The following is a 25,755-nucleotide window of genomic DNA, read 5'->3' as shown; positions in this document are numbered from 1 at the left end:
CCCACTTCTCCCTTACCCGCGGCCACAGCCCGAGGTGACTACTAATCCACCCTGTCTATGGGTTTTCCTGTTTTGGACAGTTTTCCTCACTGCAGCTGCAACCTGGTGGTTTCTCCATACCCGAAGCGGGAAGCTGGATCCTGGGCCGCTACTGCCCCCTATTGCCTGGTGCCTGTAAGACAGGATCCCTCAAACTTGCAGGCACAGTCACTCACCTACGTGGCGTTTGACCAGATAAGCCAGGCACGTGGCGTTCTTCCTTTACTGATAAGAGATGATGTAACATAACTAAGATCGCGCAGCTACGTGCAAACTGGAGTAACAACCTAGGTCTTCTCATCCCCTGGCCGGTTCAAAGAACTCAGCTAACTGGTCACGCGTGAGGTCCTTCGTGGGCCCGAGAGCACAGCATGTACAGTGCCTCGGGAGGGACGTGGGCCGATGAACTGCTAGAGCTACACCCCGGAGGCACAAATCTGCGTCGCAAGCGCTAGTCTTTGGCAGAAGGATGTTCAGGAACATTTAGGAGACGAGAGTGGGCGACTCCTGAGTGGGGCTTTGAGGGATGAGTAGGAGCATGTCAGCAAGCAAAAGGCGGTGGGCGGCGGGGTCCTAGCAGCTGGCAAGAGCTGAGCGGGTACGGAGTGGCAGCGAGACTTGGCGCAACTGAGAAGATTCTAATTTTGGAGAAATCGGACTCAGCCAAAACAAGTTTATCACAGTAAAATAAGCTGCATTAGCCGTAAGTATAGATCTTCTTCAGATCTAGTCGTTGTTAAGAAAAAAAATGCAACACGCATGTACCCTTCACTCATGGGGAAGATGTGAAACATTCCAAATATCCCGGGAAGTACCCCTCCCCGTTTACATGTCCCCGCCCCCGTCCTTTCCCGGTCGGTTTTCGCGGGGGGAGAGAGAGGAGGCCAACATGAAACCTCAAAGCCCTTGGCTGCCGCCCCCATCTCCCACTCCTCCTATTCCCACTGTTGCCTCCAAATCTTTCGCCATCTTCCTAAACCATCCTAGGAGGGAACTGCAACCGCGCGGAGGAGGTTTCTCAATCCTGTCGCTTTCTTACACCATCCACGTGAACCGCAGGCTGCGCGCGAGGCGGGAAAGGCAGGTGGGGCCGGTGTTTTGTGGCCCTTCCGAGCCACCGTCCAGGCTCGGGCCGCGCGCAGCCGCCTTGTCCCTCCGCGGCCGCCGTGCGTCCGTTACGTGGCAGGTGCCGGCGCCCGCCAATCCCCGGCGCCCGCATCAGCCCCCTCGGGTGGCGCAGCCGGAAGGGGCGGAGCTGAGGCGGTGGCGGCTGAGAAGGCAGCGGCGGCGGCGACGGCGGCGGCTGTGGAGGCCGCAGTCCCGGTCCCGGCTTCGGCCCCAATCCCACTATGGTGACGCTCGCGGAGCTGCTGGTGCTCCTGGCCGCCCTCGTGGCCACGGCCTCTGGCTACTTCGTCAGCATCGACGCGCACGCCGAGGAGTGCTTCTTCGAGCGGGTCACCTCGGGCACCAAGATGGGCCTCATCTTCGAGGTGGCCGAGGGCGGCTTCCTGGACATCGACGTGGAGGTGCGGGCCCGCTGCCGGCCACCGAGGCGGCGTCCCGCGGCCGCTCGGGGGTTGGCGGCCTCCGGGGCCCGCGCGAGGCTTGCGACGGCGCGGGGCCTGGAGGCGGCGAGTCGAGTTTTGGGAGGGGCCGGGGCCACCGGCGCGGCGACCCCCCTCCTGACCCTTTCCCCCGCCGCCGCCCGCCCCGTGCTCCCCGCGGGGCGCGGAGCGGCTGCTCAGTGGCTGCGGGTTGGCGGCGCGGACGGCGGGTTCCCGCGGGACCTCTGGCCGAGCTTTGTGGGCTGGGCGCCGCGTGTCCTCTCCCGGCCCGGAAGGCGCTCCCGCGTCGCGGCTCAGTGGTGGCGGGACCCGATCCGGGCCGCAGCGGCGTTCCGTCTCGCTACGGGTTAACGTTGGAACGGGGTCCAGAAAGTTTGGGAAAAGTGGATCCGAAGTTACTGAGGAGTGCCGCGCGGACGTTCGCGTCGTCGTCCTTTCCTTTCTCGGGAGACGACCCGCGTGTGTCACGCGTCTTGACACAAGTGCCCACGGAAACCGTTCAGCCCCCTCCGACTAGGGGAGAGGTGGGCCTGGGTCGTGACTTAGGAGTAACGATTGCAGTGAGTTAACTGGAGAAAAGGGGAAACCTTATTAAGAAATCATCAAGTCCCTAGATTTCCTTCTATGTCGTCTTTTAAACGAAAGGAATGGTTCGCCTCTAACCTTCTGGAGGTGGGGGCATCACATGGAATGAATATCTAAAGCCACCCGTTAGCATGATTAATGGGTTGAAGGATTTTCCATTTGGCAGTGAACCTTAGCGGAGCTGGGCACGATTATGCAACGCAAGTGAAGCCCAGGACTGGGGCCACAGTGGAAGGAGTGACGGGCGGAATTAGCTGAGGCCACAGAGCTCAGCCAGGCGGGTGCCCAGGGCTGCAGGTGGGTGGTGGGGCACTTTGGAGGAGGAACGGAGGCGAGCTGGGCCCACCAGCTGTTTTGTGGCAGGTGGGGACGTGCGCCCCGGTCTCCTGGTCTCCAGTCTGGTCCTTTCCTTCAGGCTCCCCGGCGGCTCAGATAAAACAGGTCCCTTCCCTGGTTGCAGATAATCAACCCGGAAAATCTAGACGGGCACCTCGCCCACAGTTGTTCTTTTAAAGAGGGGTTTGTTTTGATGCTAAGGGCTGCACCTTTACCCGTTGCTTGGGGGCATTAGGCCACTTGGAGACCAGGTGGAGGGTGCGGCTTTTGTCTCTGAGGGGTTTGCGTTTCCGTGGAAGGAGGAGCACAAATGTAGTCAGAAAGGTGTTTGTAGGCAGAGACCCTTGTTTCAGAAGGGGGAGCCCAGAGAGGTCGCTGTCACCAACCCACGTGGAGCCAGGTGACGTGCTCTCCGTGGTGAACATCCTGCCGCCGGCAGACAGCACTTGGGAAGAAGTTCACGGTCGGCAGTCTGTCGTGACATGGCCTGCGTTTCTCTCCCGCCTGCAGATCACAGGACCCGACAACAAAGGGATCTACAAGGGAGACCGGGAGTCCAGCGGGAAGTACACGTTCGCCGCTCACATGGATGGAACATACAAGTTCTGCTTCAGCAACAGGATGTCCACCATGACCCCGAAGATCGTGATGTTCACCATCGACATCGGGGAGGCCCCCAAAGGGCAGGACATGGAGACAGAAGGTGAGGGGCACATGCCGGAAACCTCTGTCCGGTTCTGGGGTGGGTGTCAGTTCTGAGCATTTTCATGCTCTGGAGTATTTGATTTCTCTTTCTGGGTTCATCCACTGTCTTTTCCCCCCTTGCCTCCTCTTCCGTCCGGTGTCTTTAAAGTCAGAAACTTTCGTGAGGTGTACTTTTACTTTTCCAGATCTCCTGATTAACAAAGAGAAGTTTCTGGAAGATCACGTTTATATTTCAGTTCCTCACAGGCGCCCCTCTGCAGCTCGGTCACCCTGTACACGGGCGAGCATGTGGGTCGCGTGTGTCCCAGGTGGCTTGTTCTGTGAATTCGCCCATCCTGGCACTCGTGTCTGTTTGCTCGTTTGTGTTCATGACTAGTGTAGCTGAACTTTTTGTCGTTTCTATTTTCTGTGTGTTTATATCTTACACTTCTCCGTAGGTGGTGGAGATACCTGGGACGGTACGTGGACTGCTTTTTGATGGCATCCTGAGTTTTCGCATTTCTGTTTGCTATTAGCTAATTCCTGCTTTCCTTCTTTCTAACCTCAGTTTGCTGGCATGAGAGTGTTTTTTTTTTTGTTTTTTGTCTTAATTAAAAAAATACGAAACACCACCCTGCGCCTAGATAGTGTTTGGTTGTTTTTATTGGCTGCCAGAAGAGGCAGGTTCGGTCATCTTCAGAAGTGCTGGGGACACAGCCACCAGGAGTCGGGTGGTGCCGTCCTGCTGTGCTGTCGCTCGAATGCCGGAGGGCGGAGGTGGTCACCGTCACTGGACCAGTGAAAGTCTCAGTGAGACGCAGCTGATAGCGAAGGGTGCCATTGACTTTTAGGAAGCGTGTGGTTGGCTCGTTTTAATGGTGATTGAAGTTTTCTAACTTGGAACTTGGTATGAAATGCATTTCTAGGAGCTGTGTCTAGATACACTAACAAAAGTTCTTTCAGCCACACTTTGCAGTTTGCTTAGTTTTTATTTCTCAGCTGACCAACTCTGAACCCTGAAATGATTCTTCTGGATGAATCGTGTGCCAGGAGCCAGCACATTTGGGTTTTTGCGGGGAAGAGGTGTTGGTCACAGTGCATGTTAGGATTTTTGGAAAGTAGCAGTTTGGCACATTTTACGGTACTAACGTGAAATCTGTCGTAGGTACTGAACAGTTAGTAGAGGGCTTACATCCTGAAGAAGATGGACTGTCGGTTAGGTGTTACAGTTGGTAGAATTTAGAGTCGTACTATTCAGTGGTTCCTGTGCTTCCTGTGCAGGGCCACTCGCAGTGCAGGGCTTGGCTGGTTTTTGGGGAGAACTGGGAGTTTTTTGTGTTTGTTTATCTTCTGGAAATTAATCATTTCTAAGTAGTTAGAAGTTGTTGGCTGATGAATGAGAATGTTGAATTATTCTTAAATAAATAATCTGTAACACAGTATTTAAAACTCCTGCTTCTGCTTGTGGATGTCGGTGAATGGCAGCTGTCAAATCAGGCCTCCTCTGCAGCAGCAGTTCTCAGGTCGGGATGAGTTGTGACCCCTGAGGGACATCTGGCGTTAGGAGATGTTCGTGGTTCTTAGGGCCTGGCGGGTGACCCCACAGTGTGCCGGGCAGCTGCCGAGGGGTCGCCTGGTCCGGCACGCCACCAGCGCCGCTCCTGAGAGCCCTGCTGTAAAGGCCCCGCGCTGTGCACGCGGCTCCCAGGGTGACGCTGAGGTGCGGTTGAGATTGTAGCCCCACCGCCTTCGGGGGGTGGGCCCTTGGCCTGGCCAAGAAACGTGGGGGCTCCGGGTGAGGCCCCGCCTTGGCCAGGGACAGAGAGACCCCTCCAGGGGAAATCTCCCCTTGTGGTGGGAGCTTCTTCCTGTCTGTTTCCCCAGTCCCGTAAGGTAGTATGTTCCCCTCGTACGGACCTCTGGCCCAAGACAGCGCCCGGTTGTAAACCTGGGGCAGCTGAGAGCTGGGCCCCCTGCAGTGCCTGCCACCCCTGCCACAGAGGAGCCGCTGCCTTGACTCGCACGGAGGACGCGTGCGCCGCCCTGGACGCTCCGCACAGGTCCTCACGTCTTCTCCGGCCGGCTGCGGGGCCTCGCGCGTCTCTGTTCGCGCTGCTGCTGCTGCTGCTGCTCAGTTAGCCGTAGGGTTCCCTGAGTGGGTTAGTCCCCGGGTGCTGTTAGGGCTGCGTTGTTAGGAGCACTTCGTGCCCTCTGCACGCCCCTCCCCGTCAGTGTTCCCCGTTCCTGGGGGGCGGGTAGTGACCTTCACTCAGGAGCAGCGCAGGAGAGCAGATTCCCTGGGGCGGTTCTCCTTCAGTTAGCAACAGCTGGGCAGGGTAGTTTCTGTCCTGGAGGAGCTTCTGCTGCTGGGAGTGACTTTAACAATAACAAACGCTTGGAGAAGCACGCTGTCACCAGGGGTCCAGAGTGGTGTCTGAGCCATTTCTAGAAACAGCTGCTTTTGTGTGTCTTCTCTGAGGAGTATTCTTATTGCTTTGTGAATACATTTCCAACAGAGATTCCACATATATGCTGACGTGTGTTAAACCCTCCCGCAGCTCACCAGAACAAGCTAGAAGAAATGATTAACGAGCTGGCAGTGGCGATGACAGCCGTGAAGCACGAACAGGAGTACATGGAAGTGCGGGAGAGAATACACAGAGCAAGTGAGTGCGAGCGGGTGGAGCCCGCAGCTCCGCTCGGGGCCGACCCAGCAGGCGGCCTCTGCCGTCTGTACCGGGGAGCTGGCACACGCTGCCGCCGTGATGCGCTGACCTGGAGAAGCCCCTGTGCCAGGACCCCGTGCCAGGACCCCGTGCGAGGGTGTTTCCCGAGTGTGTGTGTGTGCAGCCCCTTGTGCCGCACCAGTTTGCTACGCAGACCCACATCCGAAACCAGTAAATGCTATTACGGTTCAGCCCAAGCTACCACGAGTTGTTAAAAAATGTGGTTAGTTGAAGAATAAGCTAATCGTTTTTTTTCTTTTTTAAATCTTTCTTCACCTGGGGATATGTCTTCATTGATTTTTAGAGGGAGAGGAAGGGAGAGAGCGAGAGCAAGAAACATTGATGTGAGAGAGAAACATCGATCGGTTGCCTCCCGCATGCACCCTGACTGGGGATCGAACCTGCAACCTAGGTATGTGCCCTGACTGGGAATCAGACGTGCAACATTTTGGTGTACGGGACAACGCTCCAACCAACTGAGCCACCCGGCCAGGGCGCTAATTGTTTTCTTAAAGCAGAAAGGAAAAACATTCCAAAATGGGCATTGTGTGGGTTTTTAATAACATCTACAATTTTTGTGCCAGTATGATTACTATTATATCCTCAGATGTAGCTTTTTTCCAAACGTGGAAGGTTTAGTATAGTTAAAATAGCAAGTTCAAAAACATGAACGTAGGCAGTGGCCAAGTGAAGACCCGCTTGGGCTCCCGAGTTTGTCACCTGGGAACGGAGAGTGGGTCTGTCTGTCCGCAGTGATGACCGGAATCCCCGTTAGGTGGCGAAACCCTGGCTAGCCCATGGTGTAGCCTCAAGTAGAACGCTTTTGCGGCTGTCATTAGGGGCACCGTATCGACACGCGGACCAGACAGTGTGTTTCAGATCCAGGTCCACGCGTGTGGTTCCGTGTCTTTCAGCCTGTGAGTCGTTCTTGGGGACAGACCTCACTCAGAGCGCAGTCTCGTCTGTAGATGCGAAGCGGCTTAGGTCCGCAGTCTTGCTTCTGAGGCCGGGGCAGGGAGGAGGAGCGGCAGATAGGTACAGGTGACTTCTTCAGTCGGTGGCTCCCGCCCTGCCTCTCACACCTGCTGTCGGCCCTGTGGGGAAGGAGCGTGGGCCCTCTTCTCCCGGGGAGGGTGATGAGTGAGCAGAGCAGGTTGGACAGGCGGCCCGGTCTCACTCTTGGGGGCGTGGGGTGCGGCCCGAGGGACGCTCAGGCCCGTGCCTCTGCCCACCAGCCTCAGGTGCACTCATACCGTCTTCACCCGCTTACCCCCTCCCCCCCTGGCCCACCTGCCAGGGGCCTGCTGGGGGCCGGCTGCTCCGGAGAAGCCCGAGGGCTGAGGGCTCTCCCTGCTCGGCCGCTGTCGCTGGCGCAGACCAGGCGGCTGTGAAGCAGGAGCGGTTCCTGGGGACGGAGCAGCAGAGGGAGCGCTGCCTCCCGGCCCGTGGGGGCGGCCGGCCCTGTCCGCCCAGCCTTCCTGTGACCGAGGCGCCCTCTCTCGAACAGTGGACTTTTAGACGTTCAGTGTAATTTTGCAAATGAACCAGCTCCCCCATCTCTGTTTTCTGCACCCCTTCCGACAGCACTTCTCAGAGGTGGACGTGAGAGCGCTTTTTATTGCAGTGTCGCAGTAATGCTGTGCTGCTTCCAGATCAGGTGCACACGTGAGTGGCGTGAGCACGGCGTCTTATGCAGACACTAGGCATGCACGTTCCTAGCTGGCTGCTCTGCCGTGTTACCGTGCTTCGGCGTGTTCGGTTTAATCTTAAAGATGCAATCGTCTGTAAGTGAAGGGAGATGTACATACTTCTTTTTCCACGGTTGCTTAATTTGAAGTACTTGCCCTTTCAGGCACAATCTTAAAATGCTCGTCCTTCACAGTTAAGCTAGAAATCGGTCACTGAGTTTTCAGCAGAAGTGAGCTTGGTGCTGTGGAGTCAGCACTGACTTGCATGTGGGTGGCGGAGGGAGTTCTGGGTGGCATTCTCGGGCGTGCCTGTTCTTACTCTGGGGAAGAGCCACGCTGTTTTTTTGTTTGTTTGTTTTTGTTTTTGAGAAACTGAATTATCCTTTTGGAAATACATCGATTTTCTTAAACATTTTATTTATTTATTTTTAGAGCAAGAAGAAGGGAGGGAGAAAGAGAGGGAGAGAAACATCAATGTGTGGTTGCCTCTTGCGTGCCCCCCACCAGGGACCTGGCCTGCAGCCCAGGCACGTGCCCTGACTGGGAATTGAACCTATGACCCCCTGGTTTGCAGGCTGGTGCTCAGTCCACTGAGCCATACCAGCCAGGGCTGGAAATATGCTGATTTCTTTTCAGTTATTTTTTGGTGACCATGAATCCAGTAGCTGTTAAAATTCTCGTTAATAGTTTACAAATAGTATATATACATCTAAAAATTATTATACTAGTAATTGCAATTGTTTCTAATATTGGTCATGGACAGAAAAACCAGGAAACTGTGTTGATAATTTTTAAAATTATCACACAGCTAAGGCTGTGGACTTGGTCGGACACCGGAGAGAGTGTGACATAAGCTGAGCGGAACAAGGTAGCGCGGCCAGGACTGGGGCCGGTGGGACCCGGCCTTTAGCTCACGAGCGGGCTGGGCCATGGGGCCCCTTCGGTTGGGTGGCACCACCAGTGTCCGTCCGTCTGTGAAACCGGAACTCTCCCCTCCTAGAACGAGTGCCAAGTACATAGTAGGTGCTCAGTAATCCTTGTTTAAAAAAAAAATACTTTGACACATCTTGATTTGGTAAGTAGTGCTTTTTGGGTAACTCGGTGATCTTGAAATGTCTGAAATTTTTTAAAGTCAATTTTCTGGTGCAGAATAAAGAGGTTATAATGTAGGGACACCGCAGCGTGAGGGAGAAAGGAGGTACAATTGGGCCTTCACCCTAGAAGTGTAGCCTCGGGCGGCTCACTTTTCCTCTCCTTTCCGGTGCATAGGCAAAGCGGACCGGACTCTGCATCACCGAGGTTCCGTTTCGGTGTAAGGTCCCCGCGTCCAGGTGGGCGGAGCTGCTTGGAGACGGACGTGTCCAGGGCGCTAGGGGTGGTGGGGGTGGTGTGCAGGCGGCGCGCTCACACAGCAGGACAGGGGTGATTTTTGATGCCTCTGTGGGTTTGGTGGTGGTTACTGTTAAAATGTGTTTGTTTCTCCTCAACAGTAAACGACAACACAAATAGCAGAGTGGTCCTTTGGTCCTTCTTTGAAGCCCTTGTGCTAGTGGCCATGACATTGGGACAGATCTACTACCTGAAGAGGTTCTTCGAGGTCCGGAGGGTCGTTTAACAAGCTCTTCCTCAAGATCCGGAACCCACAGCTCACTGTTCATCAACCTCTTAGTCATAAAAACGGCATCAGTTTGTATGTGTTGATTTCTGAATTGTACATTCACAGCTTATGTTTCTTTGTAAAGAACAGATGTTGGGGAAAAACACCTTTTTTAGGAAAGTGATAGTGAAAATTTGACACTTGATTGGGACAGTTTCTTATTGACTTTTCCTCCTTCATACAGGTCCTCCCAGGGCTCGAACACTGTACATGAAACGTAGGCCTGTAGTCCTTATTATACCTTCGTTTTCCTAACGAGTGCAGTTTGTTCATGATAGTGCTTTACTAAAACGGCCGCATTCTTTTGGCCCCTCACCCTGCGATCCTGGCCTTCGGAGATGCGTTCTGTGTGGTCCTCGCGAGGAACGCCAGTCTGAGCCTCCCGCTCTCTGCCCGCCCGGGGGCAGAGCTCTGTGGCTTCGGCGCACGCTGCCAGGCTGGCGCATTTACCCTCTGTCTTGTTTTTGCTTAAAAGATGAGGCAACCCAACATTCTCCCCCTTAAATTTTCACTTCGAACCATAGGACTTCACCTTTACTAAATTGATGACAGAGCAGCTAATAACCATTTTTTTATTTCTGCCTAACCTTGTAAGACATTTTTATTCAAGCCAGCCCTCGGGGTGCTTCAGCCAGCGGGGCTCGCTTGCTCTCTGTGCCGGCCCCCACCCGCTCCACTCCGGGCACGTGGGAGGTGTGCAGCCGCGCCAGTGGGAAGTCTGGGCTCCCGGTGGCGAAGGGGTAAATGCAGCCTCTTGGGCTTCATTGCGGTGAGTGATTTGCAGCCACTATTTTATTTTTGATCGGTGGCATCTGGCCGCTCATTCATTAGGGTGCTGGCAGCATGGTCAGTACTAGGGTTTTTGGTTGTTTTTCTTCGGTCTCCTTTTGGCACATGTGAATTTTGTTTTGTATAAAACGAAATGACTTTCTCTTGGTCTCGGATGATGGATTTAAAATTGAAGGAGCATCTGGTTTTGGTGTGGGGATGGTCCAGGATTATGTTGTGACTGATGTATATTAGTTACTTTTTTTTTGGATCTTTGCAAAAGTAAAACTACAAGTAACAAGTTTTATATGATTAATTTAAATTTGTTACAGGTTTTCATGTTCAGGATAAGCAATTTTTCAACCTTGGGTGAAAAAAACCGTCTCTCTGTGTGAGAGCACGTCCAGAGGAATTACACCGTGTGCATTAGAAATTGGTTGTGTATCAGATCTGCCCCAGGTTCAGTAAATAAATAATTCTTTTTAAAAAGTCTTTGTACTGTTTTATTGTTGATTAGTTCACATCTGTTAGATACCAGTTTTCTGTTCATACTCGAAATGAGACAGGCCCATGTTCTCTGGGTAAGAATGCCTATGACTTTTTGTGTCTATACCCTGGAGGATAGTGAACAGGGTTCCAGTTTTAGGTTTCCCTGTGTGGTTTCTTTGGGTCAGTGTTAATATCTTAAGTATTTTTTCCATTTGGGAAAAAAGTTTTGAGTGATTTTTATTCAACCACCTGGTTAATGAATGTGGGGAGTTTAGGAGAGAGTGGTTTTGCCCAGGGCTCCCAGAGGGAGAGTGATGGGTGAGACCCGAAACCCGATCTCTCCCTTCGGCAGCGACTCCTCGCCCTCCACTCCACTGAGGTCCCGCGAGCCGTACCAGAGGCCTGATTCACGGAGCACAGGGGAACGTCCTGGCAAGATGCCGAACGCTTGACACCGTCTGTCGCACTCACTCTTCAGAACCACCACTACCCGGGCCTTCCGAATCCTCCTCCTGGAAATAAACAGGCTGGCAGAGGCCGCAGGTTCAGAAGGTCGGAGGCAGAGCCCCCAGCGCGGGTGCATGCAGCGGCGCCCTTTCCCTCCGCCCCTGCTCTCCGGCGGCCTGCGTCAGTCTCACTTCCGGGAAGCTCGGTGCCCGCTCCGAGGGTGCGGTGAACGCACGTTCCGGTGAAAACGTCCTGGGCTTTCTGTTCTCGCTTCCTTTAGTCAGACAATGGAGTCCGCATGGGTACTGTTTTTGTGTGTTCATTCCAAAATACTGTCCGTGTGCTGCCAGGGTAGCCACTGGGGCAAATAAAAGGGAAGTCCCCCATTTTGGGGTTTACCTTTTAGTGGGGGAGATGAAGTGAGTGTGTCAGTAATTGTAAGCTCTGGGGTGAGTGGTTTCAGTAATCAGGACAGGAAGGCATCGCCGAGATGCCCACGGAGCGGAGGGGGCTGGGGGCGGGGGCGGCGCAGGCACGCAGCCGGAGAGGGCAGTGCCCACGGAGCCCAGCACACGATGGGATCTGGGATCGGCAAAACTTGCTCAGTGCATGCGCGTGGACAAACGGATGGCCCAAGCCGGTGGTGAACACGGAGTCCTAAACAAGACCATAACTTTCTCAGAAGTAAACCATCATTTATCAGGTGGCAGGCTTCGGATCCCCTCCATCAACCCTATCTTGTATCACTGTTAACCTGGGGCTTCGGGGCTGGGGTCCGTTTCTGTCCACTCCCCGCAGCCCCTCGTTGGCCAGCGCGGTACTGTGCTGCCCTCTGCCTCCGATTGGCGGAGAAAGCGAGAGAGCCGGGCGGAATCCCTCCCGCCAAAATATGCCCGCTCGGTGTGGAGAGGCGCCCCGAGCCCATGTGGCCGCGCAGCCCGGGTGGCACCACTCCCACTGGGCCCCCGCCGCCGGCTTTCACTCTCCCGAACTCGGCTTTCCCACTCACGGGTGGAGAGGGTCCCTTTTCCGCGCTCCGGAACTCAGCGGCTCGAGCGTGGTTCCCGGACGGCCGGGCCTGCGACCGGAAGCGGAAGTGCTCTCCGGCGCCACACCTAGGAACTCCGGGTGGTGGCGGCGGCGCGCTATGGAGCACGTGACGGAGGGATCCTGGGAGTCGCTGCCGGTGCCGCTGCATCCCCGGGTGCTCGGCGTGCTGCAGGAGCTGGGGTTCCCGTACATGACGCCGGTGCAGGTACCGGGCGCGGCGCGGGGAGGCGGGTCCTCCGCGCGCAGGGGCCAGGCGGAAATGGCCGGCTCTGCGGCGCCGGGCTCCCGCCGAACGGGTCGCGGCTGGTCGGTGTCAGCATTGCGACCCACTCCTCCAGCGGGGCTCTCACTCCTCCAGCGGGGCCTGCCGCCGCGTCTTCCGGCGGCGCGCACTCGCGTGGGGCGGGGGGATGCCGAGCGGGCTGGAGACTCCGGCTGGGCGGGGCGGCGGGCGGCGGCACACCTGCGCCGCGTCTTCACGCCCCCACGCGCCTCGGCCCGCGGGCGCCCGGACACGAGCGCCTGCCCCTGCCGCTCCAGCGGCCGGACGTGGGGCGGGTGATTGATTTAGTCTCCCTGGGCTTCATCTCCCTTCTCTGTGAATCGGCGAAAGTGACCTTGCCGGCCCGCGTAGGCTGCTGTGGGATTCCGTGAGACAACGTGGGCCCGTAATGGGAGGTAGCTGGGTAAATGTTACCGGCCGACGTCGCTGTTAACTGTTGTGTGGGCCGAGGGACGTGTCCTGGCCCAGCTTACTCATTTATTTAAGAAATTTATTGAGGACCTGTCAGGTGCCTTTTTCTAAGCTCTGGCGATTCTGCAGGGTTGGTCCCCACTCGTGAGTTTTATTTCTAATGCAGGAGAGAGAGAAAGAGTAAAGGAAGGAGGTTGTCAGCTGCTGCTAAGTATCAGGAAGGAACTAAAACAGACTGGGGGGGGGGCAGGGAGGAGAAAGGCCCAGGAGAGGGTGTTCGGGAAGGCCCCGCTGGGGAGGTGTCACGGAGCCGATACCTGAATGATGGAGAAGGAGCTGGCTATGGGGTGACTGGGCGGGGTTCCAGCAGAGAGAAAAGCCTGTGCAAATGCCCTGGGGCAGGAAATGGGCTCGGTTCCTCCCTGGAGGCTGGAGCCTTGGGAGAAGTGTAAGAGATGAGCACAGCAGGGTCCACGTGGCGGAGGGTCTTGTAGGAGCTTGGCTTTTTATTCTAAGTGCAGTGGGAAGCCATCTTCCATGGAAAGCAGTGCACCGGGACAGGGGCGTGACCAGAGGGTAGAGAGTGGACTTGAAGGGTTGAAAGGAGAAGCGAGGAGGCCAAGTAGTGAGGAGGCCAGTGTCCTGGAGAGATGGTGGTGGCTTGGCCTGGGGAGGAAGCGTGGATATTGAGAAGTCAGGTTCTGGGTCGCTGTAGGGTTGCCGAGGGACCAGAGGAAGGGGCTGCAGGAGACAGGAGCCTGGAGGGACCCTGAGGTTTGTATCCGTGGTGTCTGGGCAGGTGGTATGTGTCACCAAGACGACTGGGAGCGGGTAACACCCTTCAGAGGGAGATGCAGGAGGGCTCTGTTTTGAAATGTTGCGCCGGGGGGTGCATGTGGCCCTCAGGAAAGATGGGGGAAACAGGGAGGGCTGGAGATGAAACTTGGGGTGCTGTGTGCCACGCCTGGGGATGTAGTGCCAGCGAGGTCCCCCACCTCTGCCGCCAGAGCTGTGGGTCGAGGTCTGTGTCGTCCACTCCGGCTGTCACTAGACACACCTGGCTCCTGCACACTTGGAGGAGGGCAGGTCCCGACGGCGACGTGCTCTAGGTGTGAAATGCACGTCGTTTCGGGAACTTCATATGATACGAAGAATGGAAACGGTCTCATTAACTTCTAAAATATTGACTACGTATCAGTGTGGCAATAATTCACATGTGTTGGGTTAAATAAAATGCTAAAATTCATTCCACCTCCTCCTCCTTACAAACCTTAGTGTGGGAACGGAGGTTTTAGAACCACGTCTGTGGCTCGCACACTCGTGGACCTCAGGGGTCTGCAGCGGTCCCTGCGCCAGTGACTCTGTCACGGGCTGTCCTGCCCATCGCAGGCCACTGGATGGCGCCCTGGCCTCTGGCGCCTCTCCGCACCATGAGCACCCACCACCACTGGGTTTGACAGCCAAAACGTCTCCAGGCCAAGTGTCCCCGGGGCGCAGGGACCAGTTATTAGAGAGGTCTGATGTGCTGTGATGGGGTGCGCTCAGCCTCGGGGAGCAAGGAACGGGGACTGGAGGGGCGACCCTGAAGCCAGGCCCTGAGCCTGCGTGACGTCTGGCCGAGGAAGGCTGTCCCCCCACGCCCCTTTCCAGCCCCAGGTTTCAGGAGGGTGGAACCAGAGTGAGCGCGGTCTTTGTTCTCTGATGCCGGAGCCGGACGGGACCGCACAGCTCAGTGTCTGCAAACCCTCTGGTCCCCAGGGACAAGTGGGCGGGTGGCGCGGGACCAGACTTCAGGTTGCGCCCTGCCCACATCTGTGTAGACACGGTAGCCACGGCGCCTCTGAGCCCGCCCCTCTGGGTGCCCTGTGGAGACTCAGCTCAGAGTCCGCTTTGGGGTGGGGGCCACCCAGTAGGTAGGTCCCCAGGGCTCTGGCCCCGTGGGCGGGGCCGTGGCCTTCTCTAACCCGTGCCTCGCCGCCTCTCTCTCCAGTCCGCCACCATCCCTCTGTTCCTGAGGAACAAAGACGTCGCGGCGGAAGCGGTGAGTGCCTGGTCCCCGCGGCCCGTCCTCCCGCGCTCCCCCCACGGTGAGCCGAGAGGAAAGGCCGACCCCGCCCCCTCCCGCCTCAGGTCACCGGCAGCGGGAAGACCCTGGCCTTTGTCATCCCCATCCTGGAGATTCTCCTGAGACGGGAAGAGAAGCTGAAAAGGAGGCAGGTGAGGACGGCCTGTGCTGTGTTTCCCGGGTCACCGGAGAGCTCGCAGCCCGAGGAGGGAATAGAGGCGTGGTCTGTTCCCATCGTTCACGGTCGCGGCGTCTGAGAGCTGGCCTCCCCGAGAGCGTGTTCGCCCTCCCAGAGCCGGTGCCCACGGAGCTCCTGCCTCGCCGCCGGCTCGTGTGGAGCAGCCCCAGTGCCCGGCGCGGTTTGGGCAGGGGGCTCTGGCTTCCCGCTTCGGCCCTCAGGCCGGAAACAGGGTCCTTTTCACGGGCGGCTCACTGCCGCGGTGTCTGCGTTTTTGTTGGTGGCTTCGCCGTTCACATGGCCCCGGCACAGTGCCGAAGCGCGGTCCAGGGTCCCTGAGCCCGGGGGGCTGCGACGCGCCCTGCGGGGGTGGGGAGAAGGTGCGGTAGACGAACTTCGTTCAGGGGTGAGTGACGGTGCTGCCGGCCGAGTTCGGTGTTAGTGAATTCAGAGCACGTATCAAACAGGTGTCTTCAGACAGACGCAGAAACTGAGCTTCTCTAGTGATTGGTTGGTGGAAACGTGACCAGATGCCTGCAGGACCCCCCCCCCCCCCCCCCCCCCGCCCCGACCCTCCAGGTTTCCCCTGGGGGCGGCGGCTCGGCAGTCTCGGACTCAGGGACTCAGGGTCCCAGGGTCCCTGGCCTGCCACAGAGCAGAGCTGCCGTGGACAACAAGAACTGACTGACTCAGAGCAGCTGTCAGGCCTGGTGACCGGGCGCTGCTGGCCGGGCCCAGGAAGTGAGGTGGCGGCAGTGTGTGCTCCGCCTGCAGGCCCCGTGGGCTGCTCCTCACCGTGTCCCTCCCCCATGTGCGCAGGTCGGGGCCATCATCATCACACCCACTCGGGAGCTGGCTGTTCAGATCGACGAGGTGCTGTCGCATTTCACGAAGCCCTTCCCGCAGTTCAGGTAAAGGGACGCAGCGTCCCTGGGGGCCGGGGGCCGTGGTGCTGCCCGGCCCGCTCAGGGGTCTGCGTCTTGTTTCAGCCAGATTCTCTGGATCGGAGGCAGGAACCCCGGAGAGGATGTTGCGAGATTTAAGGAACACGGGTAAGACTGCTCGCCGCCGCCTGGTTCTTTGCTTGCCCTTGGCCGAGCCCGGGAAGAGCTGATGCATGATCTTGGCCTGACCGGAACCGCCGCCCCCTCCCCAGAGAGGCTTTTCCTCCACGCCAGTCTCCCGTGTTGCTCCCGGTTCCTTCCCTTCAGCCCTCATGAGCGTGCCCTCCAGTGAGCCGCACCCCTGCAAGGGAGGGCGGTCTGGGGTGCGGGCCCCCCACCCCTCCTCAGCTGGCTGCGTGGGGCTCTGAGCGCTTGCTGTCATCAGTCTGAGCTCCCCAGTGGCTTCCCCCCTCCCAGGCGGTCTCCTTGCCCGGGGCCCCGGACCCTCAGATACCTACTCGCCTGCCCGGCATGTCCCCGGGCGGCTCACAGCTGCTGCAGACTCGTCTCAGATGGGCCTTCCACGTCACCTGCAGCCCCCGTCCCTCCCTCCGCCCATGTGCTCCTGGAGTCCAGAGGCAGCCTGGACACCTCAGGGTCCCCGCCAGTGCTCCATGGTTACCCACCACCAGGTCCTCAGCACTTCTCTCGGCGCACACCTGACCCACTGTGACCTTTTCTCCCCCGCCCCGCCTCCCTCTGCTTCCTCCCCTGGGTCCTGCAGGAGCGCTCTCCTCTTCCTGCCGCTGCTCTTGCCCCTTGTAGCCCACCCTCCGCGTGGCAGCCGGAGCGGCCTATGTGGGTGCCAGCCTGACCATGTCTCCGGGGAAAACCCTCTGGTGGGCCCTGCCGGCCCCGAGGGTGGACGCTATAGCCAGCACCGGGCCTGCGAGGCGCCCCCACTGCAGTGGCCTGGCCTCCTGAGCCTCCAGCAGGCTTGGGGGGGAGGGTGTCGGGGCCGGGCATTGGCCTTGCCACCTTTCATCTGCAGAGCCCGGCGAGGTGCCGAGGGCGCTGCAGGCGCTTTGCAAATGGGGCGTGTGTCCCGGCCCGAGGGGCCGTCAGCCCTTCCGGCGTTGCTCGGCCCCAAGACGACTGAGGCTCGCACTGAGCAGCGGCAGGTCTCTGGTCGCAGGCCCCAGGGGGACCAGATGGGGACTGTCGTGGTTTCGAGGGCCTCACGGCCTCTGTCACGACTGTCAGCTCGACCGTTGTGTGGAAGTCGCCAGAGACCACGCGTGTGTGCAGGGGTGGGGGTGCTGCCGATGGAGTGCCACTGAAGCAGGAGGGGTGTGGCCAGGTCTGGGTGACGGCTGGAGTTTCTGGCCGAGTTTGCTGCCCTCGCCCTGGGTCTCAGCCCTGAACCAGGTCTGTGTCCCCGGCAGCACACCCCTCCCACTGGCGGGCCTCCTTCCCCGCCATGGGGACCTAGGGGGCATTCGGGGGCAGGCAGATGCGAACCTGGTGTGTGGAGTCACAGGCTCCCCAAGGTCAGAGGGTGCGGTGACGCTCGCTTCGTTTTCCCAGGGGGAACATCGTCGTGGCGACCCCGGGCCGCTTGGAGGACATGTTCCGCAGGAAGGCCGAGGGCCTGGACCTGGCCGCCTGCGTGAGGTCCCTCGACGTCCTGGTGCTGGACGAGGCGGACAGGCTGCTGGACATGGGGTTCGAGGCCAGGTACCGGGCCTCGGGCTTGATGGGCTCTGGGCGACACTGGACGTGCAAGGGGGGCAGAGGGGCCCCGGGCGGCGCCGGGCTCACTGTCTGGAGCAGCCGAGTGGGACCTCAAACCACTGGTGGTGTGCGCCCTCAGAGTCCACCCTCGATGTGCGTGCCCCTGCTTCCTCCTGAAGCGCCTTCTCCGTCCCGGGTTCTCCCACGGGTGTGTGTGCGTTTCGTGAGCGCCTCTGCCGGGGGGGGGGGGGGGGGGGGGGCTGCGGCTCCTCCGTCCCACAGCCCGCCCATCTGCAGCACACCGTCCGCGGTCTCCGGGCTCAGGAGGTTTCGTGTCTCAGCCCCACTGCCGTCTTGGGCGGCCCCGGTTGTGAACGCACAGTGCACGCGGGCACTGGGGAACGGTGGGTGGGGCGAGGAGGCGACAAGGGGAGGGGAGCGTCACCCCCCCTCGCCGCCCAGTGAGACCTGCTGCGGTCGCCGCGGCGACCGCCTCATCTCCATCGTCTTTGAGGCCCGGCTTGGGTCAGTGTGCGGCGTGTGCTGCTTATGCTGGTGGGTTGGGGCTCAGTGTGCTCCCTGGTTTTGTTTTGTTGTTTTTAGCATAAACACCATCCTGGAGTTCCTGCCGAAGCAGAGGCGGACGGGCCTGTTCTCCGCCACGCAGACGCAGGAGGTGGAGAGCCTGGTGCGGGCGGGCCTGCGGAACCCCGTGCGCATCTCGGTGAAGGAGAAGGGCGCCGCGGCCAGCAGCTCCCAGAAGACGCCCTCCCGCCTGCAGAACCACTACATGGTGAGCTCCGGGGCGGGGGGAGGAGGCTGTGGGAGGTCAAGGTCAGGCTCGCGCTCCACGCTAAAGCAGTTTGCCGAAGAGACTTAATCATCGTTTTTAATTGCACTGCTTTCAGAAAGCTGAGTTCTGTTTTTCCTTTCTTTAAATAAAACGAGGTCTGTGAGAAGTTCCTGCAGTTTTGGGGGAACCCTGTTGCTTGCGTCTTCCTGAGAGGCGAAGGTGCCGGGGACGCCAGGAAAGCGGGGCCTGGCCGTGCGCGCTGCTCCTCCTCGTGGGTTGTTTGCTGGCTCATCCGTCTGACTCGCAGCCGACATTTGCTCTTGGGGAGTTTCTCGGGGGAGGGGGCCCCCGCTTTGGTGGGTTGCAGGACACGGCAGCAGGGACCGCTGGGCGCGGCACAGTGCAGGGCGGGGAGCCCGTCTTCCCTTCTGAACGGTCGGCTGTAGTAACGGTGTTGGCAGTTCGGTCGCTTCTGTCTTCACCTGCCTGAACTATGACTCCTTAGTGTCTCTTGGCCTCCCCGTGTGTGCGTGTGCTCCGTCAGTGTGGCACATGGCTTCTCACCGACTCACGTTAGCTTTCTGCGGCACCGCCGCCGCGCAGAAACCATCGACGGTGAGTGTCCTGGGCGCAGCCCGCGTGTCCCCAGGAGAGGACGTCTGGGACACAGCACCCGCCCTGGTTGTCCTAAAAGGCGTCTGGGGACGCCGCTGCACGCGGGCACGCTCGCTGAGGCGCGAGCACTTCAGCGAGGGCCTGCCTGTGCGCTGAACATAGACTCCAAGGCCTGTGCGGGCCCCGCCTGCCCCCCAGTGGTCGAAGGTGGTTATTACACACGGGGTGCGCTGGGCACCAGCTTGTCAGTCAGGTGAGAGCAGGAGGCCGCTGGGTGGCAGCGCTCCGCTGAGCTGCAACTCAACGTTCTGTGTGTGTGGTCGGCAGCCGGGACCGTCTGACGTGGGGCTGTATCTCCCAGGTGCCGGCTCCTCCCCAGGCCGCGGGGAGGGCTTCTGGGATCAGGGTTGTTTGGTCCTGAGGACACCCCTGCCCTCCTCTCCCCTTGCCGGGGTGGCCAGGGCCACTGCGTGACAAGGCCCTTCTGCACCCGCCGGGGGACAGGCCTGTCGTTCGGCCCAGAGGGGCCCCGCAGCTCGTGGGCAGGGCTCCCATTCCCGGAGAGGGGGCTGGGGTCCGAGCAGCGTGGCCCTGGCTGTGGGCTGTCAGGGCGAGAGGCTGCCGTCCTTGTGTCAGCTCATGGGGGTGGGACGGGTTTGCAGGTCAGACGCTGCCTCTGGCGCCAGTGCCCGGAGAGCGAGGTCGAGACCAGACGGGCCCACCCAAGCCCACCCGACGTGGGCGCCGTCCTCGCCTGGGGCGGGGGGGGGGGGCACTTCTGCCTGAGGCGGGGCTGGCAGAGTGCGGGGGCTGGCGGTTCCCCGGGGGAGGGGCCAGTCTATTAGAGTCGTGGCCAGCAGTGGGGGCGTGTCTTCCCTTGTCTCCTGCTGCCTGAACTCCAGGCCTTCGCAGCTCATCAGCGTGCAAGAAGCTCAGGCTGTGCCCGCGTCGTGGTGCTGCCGTGCGGGTGAGTTCCTTAGTGTGCAGTCCGTCCGCGGAGGTGCTGACAGGTGTTGGCTTCGACGTCGCCGCGGCGGCATTGGGGACGTCCGAGCGCGGGAGAGGAAGTGCCCCAGCGAGGCTGTGGTTTTGGTGACAGCGCGGGATGCACCCGGTGGCGTCAGCGGTCCCCGGCGTAGGGTCTGAGTGCAGCGCTGGCCGCGTCGCCGAGGGGCTCTGTCTCCTCGGGGGTCTTCCAGCGACGGCGTGCGCGCCTTTCTGCCGACCGGCGGGCAGCCCGGAGCGGCGACTCCCGGGAGCGCTTACCTGGTGTGGGTGCTGGGGTCCGGTCCTGGGGTCCGGCCCTGGAGACGCTGTGACAGTAGCCCGTCCTGAGTCTGTGCTGAGCCCGGCAGTCTGACGACCATCCCGACACACGTGCCCGATGCGAGCGGGCCCTCGGATTCCTTAAGACTAAGGCTGAAGCTGAAGACTGCTGCAGACGCTATTACCGTTGGTGTACTTCCCTTTTATTTTATCAGTTTCCCTTTTTACGTTGTAGGTTTGTAAGGCAGATGAGAAATTTAACCAGCTGGTACACTTTCTTCGCACTCATAAGCAGGAAAAGCACCTGGTCTTCTTCAGGTAACGCTGCCGGGCCCTGGGGCGGGCGGGGTGGGGCCTGGCGCAGCCACGCCCAGAGCGCACGGGCGAGGCCCCGGGTGTGGGGTCCTGAGTCCGAGGTCGGCCAGTCCTGACATGGCGCCTGTCTCCGAGACGTCAGGGTCGGCGTTTCTGCAGTTGTGCTGGCCTCTCCTTCCTGTACACGTCCCCTCGTAGCTTCAAGAGGGTCACTGTCACAGCCTGGTCCTCTCTGAGTAAGGCCCGACGGAGGGGGAGGGGCGCACGGAGGGAGGGAGGCAGTGTCAGCTGCCTCTGTCCATTTCCACTGGGAGAGCGGGAAGCTTTCCCGGCGTCCCCCGACTCCTGGCCGGCTCCCCTTGGATGCTGTGGCCGAAGGGGTCGCCTGGGGCCCTCGCCGCGGACAGGTGCAGAGAGGGACTGCCGCTGTGCCCGCCTCTGCGGCGCGGGAGGCGCGGGGGCCGGCGGATCGCGGTGTCGGATCAGCCGGGCCCACGTTGCCACCTCGGGGTTTGAGCCGTTGTCAGAACGTGGCCGGGGGCAGCTGTGTGCGCTCTCTGGGTCCCCCCCAGCAGCCCCACAGACCGACCTGTGGAGGTGTGTTCTGGCAACACCAAGAGAAGCTGCCTTTCCATCGGCCACCCCACCAGTACCGTGCACTAGCCGTGCTGACCCACAGATAAGGATACAGCCTGGTGCACACGCACGTGTACGCACATGTGCAGATGCACACACGTGTGCATGCATGCAGAAGGATGTCACAAAACCGCACCCGACTGGAGGGGCAGGGAACAGCCTGGCGTTCTCTGTTCTGCTCCCAGGCCCCTGACTTGATGCCAGGCCCCAGCGGGGTGCTCCCAGGACCTGAGTGCTTCATCACGTCCTGGTGGGACTTGCGCTGGGAACTGTGAGGCCGTCTCTCAGCACAAGTGTCTCTGACAGAGGTGTTCCCGCGACAGGAGTCGGCTCAGGCTGGGGCCCCGCGGCCTGGTGCAGCCTGGTGCACCCTGGTGCAGTCTGGAGAGGGTCAGGCTGAGGCTCGGGCTCTGCCCCTCGCTCACTTTGCCTCTCTGCAAGCTCTGGTTCCCTGCTCTGTGAGAGGGCGTGACGTCACATTGTGTCCTTCCAGATGAAAGGGGCCTGGGGTGAACCTGCTCAGAGGGGCGTGGCTGGGGAGCCCACAGACTCAGAGAAGGTCGGGCAGCCAGCCATCGGGAAGACATGGGGGGTCCTCCTGCGATGTCCTCGGTGGCCTGAGGCCCAGACTGGACAGCCGGGAGAGGGCCGGCGGGGCCGGACTCGGGCGACTGTTGGGCCCGGGGACCACAGTTGGGGAGAAGCTGCTGCTCCGCAGAGGAGGTGCAGGCGTGTGCGGAAATCTCCAGAAACTGGGTTTAGGCTGTCGCTGTGTCTGTTACGAAAGACTGCTTAACGCGAGTCTTGGGGCCGGGGCTCCCCGCGCTGGGTCGTGTTCAGGCGGTGGGAGTGTGTGCTCGGGGTCCTGAGCCGTGTGTCTCGAGATTGGGAGCCCAGCGGCGGGTCTTCCCGGCCGCTCTGCCTCCCCCGGGGATGGGCTGGCGTGGCGTCGGGTGCTCCGGCCGGCGACTGAGCCCCCTGCCGCCCTCGCAGCACCTGCGCCTGCGTGGAGTACTACGGGAAGGCCCTGGAGGCGCTGCTGCGGGGCGTGCAGGTCATGTGCATCCACGGGAAGATGAAGCACAGGCGCAACAAGATCTTCATGGGCTTCCGCAGGCTGCAGAGGTGAGGCCTCGCGGAGGCGGGGCATCTCCAGCCCCCGCCGGAGCGCTGCTCCCCCCTCCCTGCCCCCCATCTTCGCTGTGGGCGTGCCCCCCACTTGTCCCTCTGCCCTGGCCCCTCATCACACTTCGAGGCATGGGCTTCCTCAGCTCCCTGTCCACCCCCCCCGCGAGGTTGTGAGCTCCACGGGAACAGGCACGTGTGTGCCGTGGAGTCCGCGCCTGGGTTCCCGGGGCCCGGCCGTTGGGGTTTCATAACTGCCTGTCGGGGGGCGAACGGGTGGGGGGGGGGCGTCGAGCAGGTCATTCCCTCCAGCCTGCAGGTCGTCCAGCGGTGACGATGGGGGGCCGTGTGTCTCTCAGGGACCGTGGCTTGATTCTGTTTGTGCACGGAATGATCCTTGTCTATTTTTTTTCAAGAGGATTTTTGTAAGTTTATTTGAGCCGAACTGATGACATGCTGTTAAAAGCATGTGTTTGTGGAAGCGACGAAACTGACTGCCACACCTCAGTCAGGGACAGAGCGTCTCCCTGGCTTTTCTCACTGGCTGTAGAGGACCAGGCCCCTGCGGTCTCTCTCCAGGCGGGAGGACACAGAACTTCAAGGCCCTTCGAGTCCCCGCCCCACCTCCTGTGTTTTTCGGGGGCTCCCGAAGCCCTGGAGGGCCTTGGGGGGGGGTGAACAAAGACGTTCGTGCTAAGCGTTTGCTTCGGGGAGAGCCCCCGGCACCGGTTACTGCTGTCACCACCGAGCTGGGGGCGCCCGTTGGGTGGGGACGGGAGCGTGGCCCCCGTGACGGCGTTTCCTCCCTCCCCAGCGGGATTTTAGTGTGCACCGACGTGATGGCCCGAGGCATAGACATCCCCGAGGTGCACTGGGTGCTGCAGTACGACCCTCCCAGCAGCGCAAGGTACGGCCACAAACGGCAGAAGCCGGCGGGAGGGCGGGTCGCCTCGGGGGAGCCGTGACGCCCGTTCCGCCGCCATTGCAGGCGCTTCCGAACCCTCCTGGTTCGCGGTGCGTCCAACCGCCAGCTGTCCTGTGTCGGCACCGGCTGGGGCAGGGTGGGGCCTGAGCTGCGGACGGGCGGCCCCGGGCCTGCTCTGCGCAGCCACTGTGACGCGCGCCTGTGTCCCCGCCCCGTGTCCGCAGCGCCTTCGTGCACCGCTGTGGCCGCACGGCCCGCATCGGCCACGGGGGCAGCGCGCTGGTGTTCCTCCTGCCCATGGAAGAGTCCTACGTCAGCTTCCTGGCCATCAACCAGAAGGTGAGCCGCCCGCCGGCCGGAGTCCTCCTCCAGCAGGGGTCTGGAACCCCTGCGGGACCCCGGCCAGCCTCAAGGCTGTGCAGACACCAGCCTCACCCAGGGTGGCCGCCGCGGCTCGTCCCCAGCTGACTGTCACTCGTGGGAATGCGGACCTGATACTGCCCTGCTTCCCAACCGGAAGCCAGGGTTGTTATGCAAAGCCCAATTTAAGATTTTCTTCAGAAACTTAGAAAAACTTTCAGACCAAGCAGAGCCCTTGGGCTGGCTCAGGGCTCGGGGCTCAGGGCCTGTGACGGGGGCTCGGACCAGCCGCTCTGCCTTTGCTGGCTCGGGCTCTGGGGGGTGTGGGGTGGGGGCCGTGGGGAGGGGACTGAGCGCGTGCGGTCTCTGTGCAGTGCCCCCTGCGGGAGATGGCGCCGCAGCGGGACCCCGCGGACCTCCTCCCCACGCTCCGGGCCACGGCCCTGGCCGACCGGGCCGTCTTCGAGAAGGGCGTCCGGGCGTTCGTGTCGCACGTGCAGGCCTACGCGAAGCACGAGTGCAGCCTCATCTTCAGGCTGAAGGGTGAGCCGGGGCGCGCGGGCGTCCCGTGGGGGCGGGCGGTGCGGCGCGGCGGGCAGCTGCCCGCCCGGCAGAAACACAGGCCGGGTCCGGGCTCCTCCGCTCTCGGCGCTCCACGGGAAGGCCCGGGGTGTGCGCGGGCAGTGAGCTGGCCGCCGAGGGTCCCTCCTCAGTGGAGACGTAGTCCCTGTGACTCCCACCACGACGAATCTGGGAGGGCATTTGGTCGGAGAGCCGTCCTGCTGGGCCCCCGCCCCGGGCCCCCTGCTCACTCTGCCGCCCGGCTCCCCCAGATCTGGACTTTGCCGCACTCGCCCGGGGCTTCGCCCTGCTGCGGATGCCCAGGATGCCGGAGCTGAGGGGCAGGCAGTTCCCCGACTTCGAGCCCGCGGACGTGGACACGGACAGCATCCCGTTCAGAGACAAGGTCCGGGAGAAGCAGAGGCAGAAGCTGCTGGAGCAGCGGAGGAGAGAAAAGACAGAAAGCGGAGGGAGGAGAAAGTTCGTGAAAAACCAGGCGTGGTCGAAGCAGAAGGCCAAGAAGGAGAAGCGGAGGAGGAAGGGCAAGAGGAGGAGGGAAGAGGTGAGGCTCACACACCTGCCCGGGACCCTGAGCCGGTTCTACCGGAGCAGCGCCTTCTGGTGGCACGGCAGGGGCCGCAGGTTCGCGTGTCCCCGTGGGGACGGGGCGGGGGGAGACGCGGGCAGTGTCGGATTGGGGGGAGGTTGGCCGGGGCCCGCAGACCCTGTGGCCGCGAAACGAGGGTGTGCTGCTGCCTGTGTGCACTCAGGGCTCGGACATGGACGACGAGGACATGGAGGAGCTTCTCAGTGACACGAGGCTCCTCAAGAAGCTTAAAAAAGGCAAGATCACGGAGGAGGAGTTTGAGGAGGGGCTGTTGGCCGGGGCCAGAAGGCCGGTCGGGGCGGCAGCAGAGCTGGGGGTCTCGGACTCGGAGGACTGCTGCTGACCCCGGGCCTCGCGTGCCAGGCGGCGTGTGCTGCGTCCCCGTGACCGGAGCCCCGGCCAGCGCTGTCGCTTCTGTCTGGGGGGGGGGGGCTCTCACCTCCTGGATGTCCTGCTGAGAACACGCAGTCCAGCACACGACGTAAAACTGAGTGTACATATTAGACGTTAGTATTTATTTTTTGATGGGTCACCTGTAATTAAAGAGCTCGTTTGTTTCTAACGTGCACTCAAGTGCCCTTGACTTCAGGCAGCTGACCACCACGTGTCCGGCACGGCCAGGGTCTTCCTCCTCTCCTGGGAGGGAACGGCCCGGGGGCTCTGTTCCTGGGCAGCGGGCGCCAGCCTGAGGGAGCGCGTCAGGGCCCGGCACAGAGCACTGTGACGCCTTCTGTCGAACGAAATGTGTTTCCTTCCGGTCCACGGGGTCAGGAGTGGGTGGGCGCGGCTGCAGGGCCTCACCGAGGAGGGCCCGGGGCAACCCCACATCGAAGTCTCTTGTGCCATTCACTGGGAAAGGTGCTGCGCTCGCTCCCAGACACGACGCCCTGAGGTGCTCAGGTCTCAGCCGTGTCAGGTCCACATCTTTCAGAGACACGGAACTGGACAAACGTTCTGGCA

At 60.6% G+C, this 25,755-nt stretch overlaps 2 protein-coding genes across 3 annotated transcripts; both read left to right on the top strand.

Annotated features, from left to right (window-relative positions):
* Positions 1-1,279: 1,279 nt before the first annotated feature.
* On the top strand, positions 1,280-10,357 carry TMED2 (transmembrane p24 trafficking protein 2). 2 transcript variants are annotated; one of them, XM_036013633.1, is made up of 4 exons: positions 1,280-1,568; positions 3,039-3,231; positions 5,771-5,878; positions 6,243-6,294. In XM_036013633.1, exons 1-4 carry the CDS (start codon positions 1,389-1,391, stop codon positions 6,284-6,286), a joined length of 525 nt encoding a protein of 174 aa, XP_035869526.1. In that variant the 5' UTR covers positions 1,280-1,388; the 3' UTR covers positions 6,287-6,294. The 2 variants fall into 2 exon arrangements, with proteins under 2 accessions (XP_035869526.1, XP_028384327.1); XM_028528526.2 differs by lacking the exon at positions 6,243-6,294 and adding an exon at positions 9,117-10,357 and having other exon boundaries at positions 1,282-1,568.
* Positions 10,358-12,086: 1,729 nt separating this feature from the next.
* On the top strand, positions 12,087-25,360 carry DDX55 (DEAD-box helicase 55). The gene is made up of 14 exons (XM_028527541.2): positions 12,087-12,242; positions 14,722-14,772; positions 14,862-14,948; positions 15,794-15,885; positions 15,964-16,026; positions 17,446-17,595; positions 18,196-18,385; positions 20,502-20,584; positions 22,211-22,342; positions 23,157-23,249; positions 23,492-23,606; positions 24,002-24,170; positions 24,461-24,750; positions 24,959-25,360. The coding sequence occupies exons 1-14, from the start codon at positions 12,135-12,137 to the stop codon at positions 25,136-25,138; spliced, it is 1,803 nt and encodes a 600-aa protein (XP_028383342.1). The 5' UTR covers positions 12,087-12,134; the 3' UTR covers positions 25,139-25,360.
* The last annotated feature ends 395 nt before the right edge of the window (positions 25,361-25,755 follow it).

The sequence above is a fragment of the Phyllostomus discolor genome, chromosome 13, assembly GCF_004126475.2.
Source record: "Phyllostomus discolor isolate MPI-MPIP mPhyDis1 chromosome 13, mPhyDis1.pri.v3, whole genome shotgun sequence".
In the NCBI taxonomy this organism is placed as follows: Eukaryota; Metazoa; Chordata; class Mammalia; order Chiroptera; family Phyllostomidae; genus Phyllostomus; species Phyllostomus discolor.
This window is presented reverse-complemented; position numbering and strand designations above follow the sequence as displayed.

Excerpts from the sequence above, each read along its gene's own strand:
- TMED2 (XM_028528526.2), top strand. The coding sequence starts at position 1,389 with ATGGTGACGCTCGCGGAGCTGCTGGTGCTCCTGGCCGCCCTCGTGGCC. Across the intron at positions 3,232-5,770 it reads GCAGGACATGGAGACAGAAG|CTCACCAGAACAAGCTAGAA; the intron begins GTGAGGGGCACA and ends ACCCTCCCGCAG. Across the intron at positions 5,879-9,116 it reads GGAGAGAATACACAGAGCAA|TAAACGACAACACAAATAGC; the intron begins GTGAGTGCGAGC and ends TCTCCTCAACAG.
- DDX55 (XM_028527541.2), top strand. The coding sequence starts at position 12,135 with ATGGAGCACGTGACGGAGGGATCCTGGGAGTCGCTGCCGGTGCCGCTG. Across the intron at positions 14,773-14,861 it reads AAGACGTCGCGGCGGAAGCG|GTCACCGGCAGCGGGAAGAC; the intron begins GTGAGTGCCTGG and ends CTCCCGCCTCAG. Across the intron at positions 24,171-24,460 it reads CCTCATCTTCAGGCTGAAGG|ATCTGGACTTTGCCGCACTC; the intron begins GTGAGCCGGGGC and ends CGGCTCCCCCAG.